This window comes from Bufo gargarizans, chromosome 4 (genome assembly GCF_014858855.1).
Source record: "Bufo gargarizans isolate SCDJY-AF-19 chromosome 4, ASM1485885v1, whole genome shotgun sequence".
NCBI classification, from domain to species: domain Eukaryota; kingdom Metazoa; phylum Chordata; class Amphibia; order Anura; family Bufonidae; genus Bufo; species Bufo gargarizans.
Window position 1 is genome coordinate 226,439,805 of NC_058083.1, and position 16,250 is coordinate 226,456,054.

The window sequence follows — 16,250 nt, forward strand, 5'->3', positions numbered from 1 at the left end:
CCGGCATGCCGGATCAGTCCATCCGGTCTGCGCATGCGCAGACCTTTAAAAATTTGAAAAAAAAACAATACCGGATCCTGATCAGTCTGAAAACGTTTGCATACAGTTTGCCTGATCAGGCAGTCAGTTCAGAGAACGGAACTGCCTGCCGGAATCAAACAAGGCAAGTGTAAAAGTACCTTTACTAGACAGTTTAGCTATACTGATACTCCCATCATAGAAAGTGACAGCATACCACCCCTTCATTCTCAAGATCAGCGGGAGACATTAGAAGTCTTGCTTAAGCTGAATGTCCAGTTGTGGGTGTAAAATAGTCGCTACCTTTAAGTGATAATTACTTACTATAAATTGACCTTACTGTTGACGGTTTTCTAACTTTGCTTCATTAGGGCAGAAGTGGACAAAATACCACAGACTTCAGAGTCAGACCACTCCAAGAGCCAGTTTGACTTTTTATGCCAAGACCATGACAACGCACATCAAAAGAAGCAATCCAAAAGGTATATGGGTACACTGGCAGCCTGGCCCAGCCCTGGACCCACAGAAAAGGTACTGTACCTCGTCCTTTGGACATCTGAGGTAGTCTGAAATCCATCCATCTCATCACAGACTCAGGATCCTACCATGTCCTTCCCCTTTTCTTTACATTGCAGCTCTGACTGCGCAAAAGGCTCAGCAAAAGCTCACCCCCATCAGTAACAAAATCATTAAAACCACAGCAAAAATAAAAAATATATTATTTAGTATTGGCCTCTGCCTCAGTACAAAGAGTGAAATGACTTCTCTCGTTACGTTTGCAGTATAATTGACCTACTTTACATCACATAACGTCTGCCTGATATTGGACCAGTAAAGCAGATTAAGTGAAACTCTGCATTTCAGTGACAAAGAACACTGTGTGTCCGCAACAGAAATTCCAAATCTATTTTCTGGTCTGGAGTGTGGACATTCCAGCGGTACTTAGAAGACATGATTAACCCTTTACTCAGCGCTGTAGACCCACAACTCCCAGTCTCAGGCACTATGAAGATATGGGGTTTGCTGGCCTCTGCATACCTCACGTATGCATAGCGCTGCATTCACCTGACGGATGACAGAAAATGGACTGCTTGGTATCCACAGCGCAGGTGTACATGGGGAAAATCATATATCCTGTATTACACACAGCATACAATCTTATTTAACCTACATAGTGGCATACACTGGAGCCTAACGTTGGGAAGTCCTCCCAACGTAGACCTCTGATGGAGGCCCAAACGTGATGTGGGCAGATCCTTCTACAATACACGTGCATGGTCAGCTACGCTAGGTAGAAGGAGACGAGCAGCAAACGCCTCTGTCACAAAAGATCTGCCAAACTGAACTCCAACGTGCTGGATTCTTTCTGGAAAGCCATCATAGAGGTCAGGTATTTGGCAGGATATGTACGGGCACGTTTAAACCGTAGCTTTTCTTCAGATAATGGCAAAAATGTGGGGCGTAAGAAAAGATTCACCATTTACGGTTTGGGATAAAATAGTTTTATATTTTAATAGTTTAGGGTTTTTGGGATGCGGCGATACTAATGATCTTTATTTATTTATTTTTATGGGGAAATGGGAGTGATTTCATATATATATATTATATATATATATATATATATATATATATATATATATATATATATATATATATATATATATACACACACACACACAAATATATTTTATTTTTTTTAACTTTTTAATGCATTAATTTTTTGTCTCTCTAGGGGATTTTAACATGCGATCACCTGATTGCTTATGCTGTAGACTGCAATGGCTTACCATTGCAGTTTATGGGATAATCAATCCATTCAGAAGGCCCAAGGCTGCCAGAGCAACTGAACAGCTTTCTTGATCTGGGCGCAGGGGAGCTGTTCATTCCCGGGGGGCAAAGTACTCCCGGGAAAATAACTGCTCAGTTGCTGTGGTCACAATTGACCATGGCACCTCAGGGGCTAAAAGTCTGTTACCGGCATTATTGCCGATCATGGACCACCTGTAAAACAGCAGGCACCTGGCGGTTATGACGCCCACTCAGCTGCTGAGCAGGCACCATCTTTAAAGACCAGGCGTTTTAGCATACATGTATGTCCAATGCCGTGAATGGGTTAAGGGAGCAGTTAATGATTAAAGCTAAATTTGCGGAAGCATACATTGCTATTTTTTCATGATATTTCATATGGGCTGAGGTTTGTGTTCCAGAGCTGCTTTTTATTCTCGGTCTGGCCCTGAAAGTATTGGCCGTTGGATGTCTTACCACAACAGGGACCAGCGCTGCAGTGGGGGATCAATATAGGTTCTTTTGTATTCTTAAGTCACTGAGTAATCATAAAAAAAAAAAAGTATATATATATATATTATTCCCACTGGATAACTCCTGTAAACCTAAGCTCAGCATACACATGGAGAATGTCAAAACAGAGACTGACAGACGAAAACGACAGTCCAATTTAAAGGGGCTGTTCCATCTTGGCCTTTGATGGCAAAGACGGGAATAACCCACAGTAAGTCGGTCTTACCTCATAAAACATGTACAGTGAGAGCAGTGTAAGGCCAAGGTTATAGAAGACCAGAATCCCTCTGCAGGACACAGGCTGCCGGTTCTTCATGTACTTCGGTCCTAGCCATACGATCAATAAATACAGGACGGTGCAGACAAAGGAGGGGATGTAATTATCTAACATGAACCATCCTTTCACTCTCGGGTCTGAAATGTAAAAAGAAAAGCTCTATGTTAGAGACTCTACGTCACAAGTGGGTCTGTAGTCTGCAGTTTTCTCATCCCAAATTAGCTTTAGGACAAGTGACATCAGTGGAAAAAATGGCAGGCTATAAACTCTGAAAGGGTGCTCCCACACATGCTGGATGGCAATGGCTTTCTGCCAAATGGCAAAATCATACACATTTTCCCTCCAACTTCTCTGCAGTTTCGCAACTCTGTTTTTGCTCACACAACAGGTGAAGCAAGCTAATGAAGCCTCTTCCATCGGACCAAAAACCACACCGCAACGCTGTAGTAATTCACAGAGAAATATGCATTTTTTGCTGAGAGGTAACTGGCCTACAAAGGTGGTGCAAAAGGGTAAATTCACATTGCCATGACAAAACCACCTTAATTAAAAAAAATAGAAATGCTGCAAAAACAACTACGTGACCGTGATATGTAATAAACTAGGGATCGACTAATTATCGGTTTTACCGATATTATCGTCTGATATTCAGGATTTTGAACGTTATCAGTATCGGCATCTATTTTGAAGATATTCCGATAACGTATGGGGAACACAGATCGCGCTGCTGATAGCGCTCTCCGTGTTCCCTCAGCAGCAGCACAGGGGAGAAGGAGCAGTGTCTCCCTCCCCCATGTGCCGCTGCCACCAATGAGAGGAGGGAGAACCTGTGGCCCCCAATGAAGATAACTCTCTCATTAATTCATATACAGGAGGCGGGAGCTGGCTGCAGAATCACATAGCCGGCTCCCGACCTCTATGACTAGTAGCTGCGATCTGTGGTAGTTAACCCCTCAGATGCTGCACCTGAGGGGTTAACTGCCGCGGATCGCAGCTACCGCTCATAGAGGTCGGGAGCCGGCTATGTGATTCTGCAGCCAGCTCCCGCCTCCTGTATCTGAATTAGAGAGAGTTATCTTCATTGGTGGCACAGTGCACCCCCCAAACCCCAGTATTAATCATTGGTTGTGCAGTGCGCTCCCTCTCTGCCCAACCCCAGTATTAATCATTGGTTGCAGTGGCCACAGGGTCCCCTCTCCCCTCCTCCTCAGTGGAACTTCTGAGCGGAGCCCCAGCAGTGTAAGCCTGGGGCTCCGATAGGTTACCATGGCAGCCAGGATGCCATTGAAGCCTTGGCTGCCATAGTCTGCTCCATGCTGCTGTGTGAATAGGACAAGGGTTCATCAGGGTGGATAGGACAAGGGTTCTAGTCCCTAAGGGGGCAAAATTTTTTATATTATATATATATATATATATATATATATATATATATATATATATATATATATATATATATATATATATATATATATATATACACACATACATACACACACACACACACACACACCTTAACGATAAACATTCATTTTCATCAGATTTGTGTAGGAATTTTTTTTTCCCCCAAAAATGAAAAGTCACAGAATATTGGTATAAATTATCAGCCTGAAAGTTCATAGATTATTGGTATCTGCCCTAAAAAAAAAAAATATATCAAAATCGGTCGATCCCTATAATAAACCCTTTATAACTAAATTGCCATCCTAAGGCCACGTGCACACAGTGTGTGTTATGCATGTCTTGTGCAAATCTGCAGTGGAAAGCCTCATTCACTCGTCAGTGTTTGGTCAGTGATTTCCATCAGCGATTGTGAGCCAAAACCAGGATTGGAGCCTCCACATACACTCCAGTTTTCCTTTACATCAGTTTTGATAAATCTTCCCTGTGTTTTGGGTAGTGGAATTTCAAGACCGTTGCCTAGCACTTTTGCTCCCTGGGTGGTTTTTATATACACAGTATGCTCTGGGTGTGGCAGTTTGTTCAGACATTTTTGCATAGACCTGTAGCAGCACAACCACATGAATACATCCTCTCTCTGCATGCACCACTGAAATCACCAGTAACATTTAATTCTGGATATGTTGAGTGTAGAAAAGTATCCACAAGGGGCTGTTGGTCTGATTGGCTCAATAAAGCGGATATGTCAGCGTAAAGAGGTATACACATTTGGGACATTTATGGCATATAGATATGCCATAAATGTCAGAAAGATGTGGGTCCTACTTCTGGAACCCACTCCAATGTCAGGACTGGGACACTGCAGTTACTGTAGAGCACTCCACGCATGTGCGGTGTACTCTCCATTCACTGCCATGGGACTGCAAAAAACAGCTGAGCAAGAGCACTTGGCTGTTATCTGACGTCCCAAAGCAGTGGAGAACAAGCAGAGCAAGCGCAGCCACCCCTATAGGACTTCCTAAGTAGCTGAGCCGGCACTTGGCTATTTTCTGCAAGTCCCGTAGCGATGAATGAAGGCGTGGAGAAGTTTGCTCTCGGTTCACTCCCATGCTTCAGTCAGTGCCAGGGTCCCATGGTGTTCATGTGGTCTGATATTAGCCTCGTCTGTAGGGGCAGGGCTAATACTGAGATCACAATGTTGACAACATCAGAATCTCACTGCATTGAAATGCTGAATAATCAAATGAGTCCGAATGATCGCTCAGCCCTCAGCATAGCTGAGGTTAAAGGATAACTGTCACATTTAGACCATAATTTCAATTTTCATATATGTAGTTACTAATAACATGATATTCCAGAATCAGTTACCCTTAGACTGACTTACCCCATATTTAATAAGATTCAGCCCTTAGCAACCAGTCTGCATAAAACTGCAATTTGACCATTCAGTTAAGATGGCCGCCACTGCCCTCACCCTGAGGCTAATCCCGCCTGTCCTCACTAGCCAGTAACAATAGCCCCCCAAAAGTGTCAGTAACCAGAGCCCTCCCCCCTAAAGGGTTTATCTCTTGCAGCACAAAGGGGTTCTCTTACCACATGTTGCTTTCATTTATACACTGAGCAGACGGCAGATCTCCCTTCCCTGGTCTGCACTGCTCCAACTCTGTATTGTCCAGCTCTGCTGAGTGAGGGAGCGTCTGCCAAGCGCAGGGACAGGGAGAAGTGCACACAGCTCAGGCACTGTTATCAGCTGCTGGGGAGGACCTGACTTTAATCATTTACTTACAGTCCCTGGCTGACAGTAATCTGACCCTGCACGCTGCGTGCTTCTGCGTCCTCCGTTCTTCAACAGATAGACGGACCATGCATAGCAACCTGATTTTAAGCACAGGTAAAAGTAGGCAGTGCAGGGAACAAAAATGTGGCATTAAGGGGTAATTGAATACACAGTGAAAATTTGAAATAGGGCCAAGGTGATATTAATCACCACAATCCAATACCACCCCCAAAAAAAAAAGAAAAAAAAAGAAAATCAGTTATCCTTTAATATGTGGTGGCATAGTAGTCCTTTAAAGGTGCCTTCAGTATTCCGCGCGGATGCGATGAGTGAGGTGAACGCATTGCAGCCGCACTGAATCCCGACCCATTCATTTCTATGGGGCTGTTCACATGAGCGGTGATTTTCACGCATCACTTGTGCGTTGCGTGAAAATCGCAGCATGCTCTATTTTGTGCGTTTTTCACGTAATGCAGGCCCCATAGAAATGAATGGGGTTGCGTGAATGTTGCATTACAATGTTTTGCACTCGCGCGGAAAAAATCGTGCGTGTTCCTGCAACGCAACCACACATTTTCCTGCAACGCCCGTCTGAAAGAGGTCTAAGACTTCCTTCTTATTAGTAGAAGTGATGGTCCGCAAATATACGGACATGGATAGAAAGAGACCTTTCTGCACGTTTTCTTCAAAATATAGGCCAGCATGAAGAAGGTGACATACAATTTGTTAAAGGGAATTTATCAGTTACATTTTCTAACTACAGTTACCGCTGAAACTGGTTTTATTTTTCATTTTTTGTAGATTATGGTGGCAGCCATCTTGTCTGATACTATACTGAAATTTCCTTCGGGATCAATAAAGTGCATCACAGCAGCACAACATAGACATGGATGACAGAAGACAATTGACAGTATAATCCCATACATTACAACAATACACCATTGGTACAACAGTAATACAACAGTCACTTGAAGGATTTCACACTTAGGTCGTTGTTATATAATCCCATAGCAGTCAGCACAAACGATTTCCTTGATCTTTTTTTACACGGTTACTGAAGGTGCTCCTCTGCCTTATAAACAGCTCATATAATGGATATGCATTATTCTTCTTCGCCATACACTTCTTCCGAATCCTTTCCTCCACCACCTCCCCAAAAGTGTCTAGATGGCAACCAACAACCGAGCTTGCCTTCCTGATAAACTTGTTGAGCTTATTACCGTCAGCCATCCGCACACTATTTCCCCAGCAGATGATTGCAAAAGATGGCACTTGCCACTACGGACTGGTAAAATATTTTTGCTGCACACATTACACGACCTTAGTTTCCGTAGGAAGACCACTCGGCTCACCAGTTGGACCCCCAAATATTTGTAACTACCTGCTCCACTTACTGACCCTCAATACTATAGTGACAGGTAAATATTCAATATTTCTCCTGCTATAACTCACCACCAACTCCTTAGTTTTCTTTATGTTTAGTTGCAGATAGTTAGACTGGCACCACTGACCCCCCGAGTCATCAGATAATTTATGCAGGTGGCACAAAAATCAAATTTATACTGAAAATCTGCAGTATACAATGTGAAAAGAAAGGGCGACAGCACAGTTCCTTGAGGAGCACCTACACTGCTTAATAATCTGCCAGACACTGCTGCCCCATCCATACAAACTTCTGCTGCTGTCTGTTAAAGGAGATGTCCAAGATTTTGGTATGGATGGCCTATCCTCGGGATAGGTCATCGGTATCTGATCGGTGAAGGTCCGACTCCGCTGATCTGCTATTTGAAGAGGCTGCAACTCTCCAGTGAGCTCTGCAGCCTCCTTGCAGCTATCCAAGCACAGTGCCATACGTTGCATAGTGGCAGTGCTTGGTATTGCAGCTCAGGCCTATTGACTTGAATGGGGCTGAGCTGCAGCGAGGACCTAGGAAACTGGTGTCTGGAGAGAACTCAGGGCAAATTTTCTATTGGAAATGCACCAGAATTCTCACACACATGCTGTTTGCCACATCTTTTAAGTATTATACATACATGGCTTAGCAGGAGAGGTGCAGGGCTTGGTGGAAAAAGGGTGGTGTCATCTCAGACATTGATGGCATATCTCACACCTCTGAGAACTATACCCATCTCCAGAATAGGTCCCCAAAAGTGAAGGAGAGCGTGCCGCAAGCCAGCTAGGCTTTTTTCAGACGTTCAATAGAATTAAATGGAGAACACACGGCACAAACATAACATAAGGCACAGTGCTGCATTTAATACATAAGAAGACCGGAAACAATAGCATCACGATAGTATAAATGACAATATGAACTGGACACGTAGGTGAAGGTGTAGCTTAGCACAGTTCATGTAGCAGGAGAAGGTAGTAGATCTGCAATAAGGAGACCGATTGCAGAGTCTTATTGCCCTTGGAGGAAATGACCACGCATGACGCTGCTTAGTACATCACAGTTATATCAGTCTTCTGCTGAATGTGCCTCTGTTTGTCCACAGTAGTGCACAAGGGGTATGAGGCATTATCCATAACGGCCAGCCGCTTATCAAGTGCTTGTTTTTCTGCCAGGACCTCCAGATTGTCCAGCCTACCGCCGAGCCGATCTTCTTTATCAGTTTTTCCAGCTTGTTCAGTGCACTTATATTAATGCTGTTGCCCCAGCATAAAAATACTACTAGTCACAAAAGACTGAACGTTCAGGAGTTTAGTAGACAATGCTAAGGACTTGAGTTTTCTCAAGTAGTACAGACGCTCTGACCTCTCTCGAACACAGCACAGGTAATAGTACTCTAATCCAATTTGTCATCTAAGTGCACTCCCAGGTACTTGTATGTGCAAACCACGTCCACTGCATTGATGGAAACTAGTCATGGGGGGGTGGGGGTCTAAGTTTCCTAAAGACCACCATCTCCTTTGTCTTACTGATACTGAGCTGTAGATGGTTCGGCACACACCAGCTGGCAAAGTCTGACACCAGCTCCCTGTCCATTGCTAATACACTCCACAGTGAATTTTTGCCACAGTTGTATATGAAGTCCGAGGTATAGATGTGGAATAGGAATGGTGCCAATGCAGTCCACTGAGGAGCACCTAGCCATATAAGAAATACAACCACACAAACCGGGGTTGACCAGTCAGGTAGTCCATGATCCATGAGATGGTGGTTTCACCTACCTGTAACTGATGCACTTTCTCCCCCAATAGCAGGGGCTATAAGGTACTGTATTAAATGTACTGGAGAAATCCAAGAACATGATCCTCACTATGCTGCCTGTAGTATCCAGGTGGGAGTACATTTGGCCAGCAGGTAGATGACCCCATCCTCCACTCCAATGCTGTCCTTATATGCAAACCACAGGGGGTCCAGGGCTGTACCGACTAGTGATATCAGGTGATCCAGAGTCTTCATCAAGTAGGAGGTCAAGGCAACTGGACAAAAATCATTCAGAACAGCTGAGTTCTTCTTCTTGGGGACAGGAACTACACAGGAGGTTTTGCACCTGACAGGGACTAACACGCATGACCGCAGCTCAAATTGAAGATGTGCCCTCCGGTGCTGCGAAGCCACCGCTCTATTCACTTCAATGGGACTGCTGGAGATAGCCAAGCTACTGTAGTCCCATAGAAATGTATAGTAATATGTCACTAATGTCCAAGATAAGACATCCTGTTTAAGAATTTTACTCCAACATTCTGAGACAAAGTAAGCCAACTAGTAGGTGGCAATAAACTTAGAATAGACAGTCTATATGTGCTCCAGATTCATTGTCAAACATCAGCTACTGTGATAAATCTGGTGCATCTTTGGACTGCCTAGACTAAGCTCACACTGTAAATCAGGACCAGTAACTCTGCCCCCCGGATTCCTATGGCATGTCCTGTTGTAGAGAATATGCACCGGGTACACCAGGGAACTGTTCACACATTGATGCACCTAAAAGGGTTTATTCAAAACAAAGAAAATAGTGGTGGTCTGCCTCTTTCTTCAACGAAACCGCTCATAGATAATACATTAATATAAGGAATATTTATGAATAGAATTTTACCTCGTGGTCCAAGCAAGTTGTCTATATATCCATTCACCACTTTATCCATGGCCTCCATTTCTTAAACCTACAAAGTTAACAGAGTAAAAAGCATAAATCAGTGCCGAATGCAAGGACAGAGGACAAACAGCAACATAATGGAGGCCGATATCAAACACCATAATACCAGAACACAACCCCTACTTCCCCACCGATAGCCATGGTCAGCCCCATTGCTTCGTAAAGATGCAATGCCTGTGGAGACGGTGCACATGTACACATTTAGGGTCCATTCACACATCCGCAATTTTTTCCGGATCCGTTCCGGATTTTGCGGACCCATTCATTTTCAATGGTGCTGGAAAGGATACCATGTGCTGTCCGGATCCGGAAAAAAAAAAAATATATAGAACTATTGCGGACCAGAAAAGGCATTTTCTATTATAGTGCCGGCAAAGTGCGGTCCGCAAATTGCCGGTGTCCGTGTTTTGCGGATCCGCAATTTGCAGACCGCAAAACACCTATGGACGCGTGAATGGATCCTTAGGTTAAGTTTACACAGGACAGATAACCTGCTTGGAATTGCATGCGGAAAATCCACAACATAGCGGGCACAGTAGCAGAAAAGTGGATACAATTTACTAAATTGACTTGCAGTGCAAATTCCAACGCACATAGTGAAATTATGGACACTTTTTTTGTATGCATTACTGGTATTATTGTATTGTACTTATTTTGTACTAAAACACTTTTCTAATAGGACTTTATTAAAGGGGTTTTCCAGAAGTTCAATATTGGTGGCCTATCCTCAGTATAGGTGATCAATGTCTGATTAACGGGGGTCCGACCCCCGGCACTCCTGTCAATTAGATGTTTGAAGAAGCTGCGGTGCTCTGGAGAGAGATGTGGACTGCGACCTCACAGCATGCCAAGCACAGCGCCAAATATTGCATAGTGCTTGTGCTTGGTACTGCAGTCAGGACTAGTGATGAGCGAATTTCCTGTTATGAGATTCCCCTGCATAATGGAAACGGTACGGATACGTTTTGCAGCCCATAGACTTCTATTATGACGGAATGAATAACGGAATGCCTCTAAAGACATTCCGTCATAGAATTGCGTTATGGTCCATGGTAACGGAATTAAGATATTTAAGCCCGTGCCTTTTCACATATAGGGGAGATTTATCAACTGGGGGAAAAGGAAACCGACTAAGTTGCCCATAGCAAACAATCAGATTTTACCTCTTTCTAAAGGATCTGTGATAAATGAAAGCTGGAACCTGATTGGTTGCTATGGGCAACTAAACCAGTTCTACTTTACACCAGTTTTGATATGGAGCTCTTCCTTCACAGTGAAATCTGTCAGAGAAGTGGCCTGAAGGCTCGGTTTGTAGCCCTTATCTCTGTTCTCCTGAAAGCTCATAGACTCTCATTTAAGACGATTTTATGTGAAAGGTGCAGACTGTAGTGGTCAAATGGTTGAACATTTTTAATAAAAGCCAACTGGAAAAAAAAGATTTTAAACCCCAAATAAGTACAATGCAATAATAAAAAAATTCTATCCAAAAGGTGTCCACGGGAAAGGACTTTGCTGTCCCCACTTACCTATAGTTCCCGGAGGGTCATGCCTCTACGGTGTTTCTTTTACCCGTTCAAAAAAAAGGTAACATTAGAAGGACCTGATTAGAGTCCTATTCAGCCCAGTAACACATGCTGTACGACCTACTGCATAATGAATTTACATACAGCGTGTCCAACATGGATGTCCGGTTGATTTCCATAGTTATGTGCCATTTGCTCTTCCGGCACCAAACTGTTTGAGAGTCGGGTTCTCGAGACGTTCAGCGCCTGATGCTGCATTTTTCATAGGGTTTTTTAAAGGGCAGCAAGAATAAGCTCCTGTGAGACAGCTTATCTCCTGCACCAACCATGGATTGGATAGGTTACATCCAGGGGGGAGCTCCGACACCTCCAAACATACCAGATGGTTGGCCAGTTTGAGCCTTTTTCATCTCATGTCAGTGTGCTATCCATTAACCACTTCCAGACCAGACCATTGACCCCCTTCCTGACCAGGCCTAATTTTGCTAATCTGACATGTCAATTTACGTGGTAATAACTTTGGAATCGTTTTTTTGTGCCACATCGTACGCCATGTTGATGGTAAATGAGTCAATTTGTTTTACCTTTATTTATAAAAAAAATCCCAAATTTACCAAAAATATGGAAAAATTCACTATGGTCTTAATTTGAATTTCTCTGCTTTTAAGATAGCGATACCTCATAAAATAGTTATTAATTAACATTCCCCATATGTCTGCTTAATGTTGGCATCATTTTGGTAATGTTGTTTTATTAGGACGTTAGAAGGTTTAGAATTTTAGAAGTAATTTTGGAAACTTTTAAATCAATTTTTTAGACCAGTTCAGAAGTCACTTTGAACAGCTCAAATAATAGAAGCCCCCCATAAATTAGCCCATTTTAGAAACAACACCCCTCAAACTATTCAAAACTGATTTTAGAAATGTTGTTAACCCTCACTGCTCTGGAAGTCAGTCCTGGAGCTACACAGCACCGTCACCATTGTAGTGGAGGGCGCTACTACATCACTGCTCTGGAAGTCAGTCCTGGAGCTACACAGCACCGTCACCATTGTAGTGGAGGGCGCTACTACATCACTGCTCTGGAAGTCAGTCCTGGAGCTACACAGCACCGTCACCATTGTAGTGGAGGGCGCTACTACATCACTGCTCTGGAAGTCAGTCCTGGAGCTACACAGCACATCACCATTGTAGTGGAGGGAGCTACTACATCACTGCTCTGGAAGTCAGTCCTGGAGCTACACAGCACCGTCACCATTGTAGTGGAGGGCGCTACTACATCACTGCTCTGGAAGTCAGTCCTGGAGCTACACAGCACTGTCACCATTGTAGTGGAGGGAGCTACTACATCACTGCTTTGGAAGTCAGTCTTGGAGCTACACAGCACATCACCATTGTAGTGGAGGGAGCTACTACATCACTGCTCTGGAAGTCAGTCCTGGAGCTACACAGCACATCACCATTGTAGTGGAGGGAGCTACTACATCACTGCTCTGGAAGTCAGTCCTGGAGCTACACAGCACATCACCATTGTAGTGGAGGGAGCTACTACATCACTGCTCTGGAAGTCAGTCCTGGAGCTACACAGCACATCACCATTGTAGTGGAGGGAGCTACTACATCACTGCTCTCAGTGAAGTCAATGGGAGCAGCACTGTAGTAATGAGCTCCCTCTGCTACATTGCTGACAGTGATGTGTAGTTCCAGAGCCGACTACCACTGAGAGACCTAAACCAAACAACCAATCGGTGGGGATGTGGGGTGTCTGACCGCCGCTGATCAACTAGTGATGACCTATCCTGAAGATAGCCCATCACTTCTGGGACCCACACCTACACCGAGAACGAAGTGGGGAAGGTGGTATCCCAGTGGTCCAGCCACCACCAAGCATTCTCCCCGTGGTTGCGCAGCCAGCACTCCTATTCATTTCTATGGGGCCGATGGAAATAGCTGAGCCAGCGCAAGACTATTTTCAGTGACTTAATGGAAATTTATGTAGGGTGGCTGCACATGCGCAGTGCGCCCTCCACTACTTTCCCAGCTCCGTTCTTATCAGATAATGGGGGCATATCCTAGTGATAAGCCCCCATTGTCTGAGATGGGAAAACCCCTTTAAGCAATGGCTAGTTTGTGTTAGGAAAGGATGCCAAGTCATCAATCTTTCATAGGTCTAAAATCCCAGTGTATGGCCCCTCAGGATGGGAGTAGGGGGTCTGAAAAGGAGTTTTCTTGACCATACAACTGACTGGTAAGTGCGGTTTGTCACCAGTTCCATCAGTCTCCAATGTCATGTGTCAGGCGACTATAAGGAGTCTGCAGAAACGAGGCTTGGTGTACAATATCTACAGAAATCGTCAGGCAGCTGCATAGCAACCAATCAGATTGTAGCTTATATCCTGAAACTTGGGCTACAAAAATGAAAGCTGCAATCCGATTGGTTGTTCTAAACATCGGTCCCTCATGTGCACGCGCAGGCTTTGAGGTGTGTGAAGTGGGAGATGACGGGTTTAGGGAATATTCTAGAAGTGACAGAGCAGGGAGTGAGGAGAAGGCGCAGCCCAGCCGGTGCATGTGCCCGGGAGGCAGCGGGTACCATTCCGGAGAAGTAAAAAGTGCTGGCAGCGACCTAGCGGGAAGTGACATGTGGAGCAGGCTGCGGAGCGGTGATTGGACGGAGCGATGTGCGGAGACAAGAGGGAGGACCCCTAGAAGGCAGAGGAAACGAGCGCGGCGCCGACCATATATAGCGGGGCTCTCCAGCGGCCCTCGTAGTGTGAGGCCGGCGGGACGTGTCTGCCCTAAGCGGCCGGAGCATCCCCACCTGATACACCCCCTCATCAGCCGCCCGCCCGCCCGGGCTCGTTACCGTTCTGTGGCCGCAGCCCGGGGACCGTTATCTCTCCAGCGGCTGCACTTTCCTGAATGACTCCTGGCTCGGAGGAGGCACTGGCTGTGTGAGACCCCTCTCCTCCCAGTCCCGGCCGGGCAGAGTGAGGGTGTTCTCTGCAGCCCCGCCCCTAGGTGGAGCCCGCCCGCTCCCAGCCACACAGAGACAGGGACCGGGGACGCGTGAGGAGGCTCGCCTGATGAGGAGGAGGGGCGGGGGCACTGTGTGCAGGGTGGGCGACAGGTGCGGGAGCACAGCTCAGCACTGCCCGTCTAGCGCTCCTCACCTCAGCTCTCCATCCGTCCCATGTCTGTCTTCTATCTCTCCACCCGTCTCATGTCTGTCTGCTATCTCTCCATCCGTCTCATGTCTGTCTTCTATCTCTCCATCCGTCTCATGTCTGTCTTCTATCTCTCCATCCGTCTCATGTCTGTCTTCTATCTCTCCACCCGTCTCATGTCTGTCTGCTATCTCTCCATCCGTCTCATGTCTATCTTCTATCTCTCCACCCGTCTCATGTCTGTCTTCTATCTCTCCGTCCGTCTCATGTCTGTCTGCTATCTCTCCGTCCGTCTCATGTCTGTCTTCTATCTCTCCGTCCGTCTCATGTCTGTCTTCTATCTCTCCGTCCGTCTCATGTCTGTCTTCTATCTCTCCGTCCGTCTCATGTCTGTCTTCTATCTCTCCGTCCGTCTCATGTCTATCTACAGTATCTATGTCATGTCTATCTATCTACAGGTCCTTCTCAAAAAATTAGCATATTGTGATAAAGTTCATTATTTTCTGTAATGTGCTGATAAACATTAGACTTTCATATATTTTAGATTCATTACACACAACTGAAGTAGTTCAAGCCTTTTATTGTTTTAATATTGATGATTTTGGCATACAGCTCATGAAAACCCAAATTTCCTATCTCAAAAAATTAGCATATTTCATCCGACCAATAAAAGAAAAGTGTTTTTAATACAAAAAAAGTCAACCTTCAAATAATTATGTTCAGTTATGCACTCAATACATGGTCGGGAATCCTTTTGCAGAAATGACTGCTTCAATGCGGCGTGGCATGGAGGCAATCAGCCTGTGGCACTGCTGAGGTGTTATGGAGGCCCAGGATGCTTCGATAGCGGCCTTAAGCTCATCCAGAGTGTTGGGTCTTGCGTCTCTCAACTTTCTCTTCCCAATATCCCACAGATTCTCTATGGGGTTCAGGTCAGGAGAGTTGGCAGGCCAATGGAGCACAGTAATACCATGGTCAGTAAACCATTTACCAGTGGTTTTGGCGCTGTGAGCAGGTGCCAGGTCATGCTGAAAAATGAAATCTTTATCTCCATAGAGCTTTTCAGCAGATGGAAGCATGAAGTGCTCCAAAATCTCCTGATAGCTAGCTGCATTGACCCTGCCCTTGATAAAACACAGTGGACCAACACCAGCAGCTGACATGGCACCCCAGACCATCACTGACTGTGGGTACTTGACACTGGACTTCAGGCATTTTGGCATTTCTTCCTCCAGACTCTGGCACCTTGATTTCCGAATGACATGCAAAATTTGCTTTCATCCGAAAAAAGTACTTTGGACCACTGAGCAACAGTCCAGTGCTGCTTCTCTGTAGCCCAGGTCAGGCGCTTCTGCCGCTGTTTCTGGTTCAAAAGTGGCTTGACCTGGGGAATGCGGCACCTGTAGCCCATTTCCTGCACACGCCTGTACACGGTGGCTCTGGATGTTTCTACTCCAGACTCAGTCCACTGCTTCCGCAGGTCCCCCAAGGTCTGGAATCGGTCCTTCTCCACACTCTTCCTTAGGGTCCGGTCACCTTTTCTCGTTGTGCAGCGTTTTCTGCCACACTTTTTCCTTCCCACAGACTTCCCACTGAGGTGCCTTGATACAGCACTCTGGGAACAGCCTATTCGTTCAGAAATTTCTTTCTGTGTCTTACCCTCTTGCTTGAGGGTGTCAATGATGGCCTT

General features: G+C 45.3%; 1 protein-coding gene across 2 annotated transcripts in view; it reads right to left on the reverse strand.

Annotated features, from left to right (window-relative positions):
• Positions 1-14,401, reverse strand: part of ELOVL5 (ELOVL fatty acid elongase 5) — a 54,008-nt gene extending 39,607 nt beyond the window's left edge. Inside the window, exons 1-3 of one of the 2 annotated variants that reach the window (XM_044289229.1) lie at positions 14,260-14,401; positions 9,812-9,878; positions 2,543-2,730 (exon numbers count right to left, since the gene is read on the reverse strand). In XM_044289229.1, the coding sequence (XP_044145164.1) occupies positions 2,543-2,730; positions 9,812-9,869 (246 nt within the window). In that variant the 5' untranslated portion in view covers positions 9,870-9,878; positions 14,260-14,401. Of the gene's footprint in view, positions 1-2,542; positions 2,731-9,811; positions 9,879-14,214 lie in introns of both variants that reach the window. The other variant, XM_044289231.1, reaches the window with a different exon arrangement.
• Positions 14,402-16,250: the final 1,849 nt, after the last annotated feature.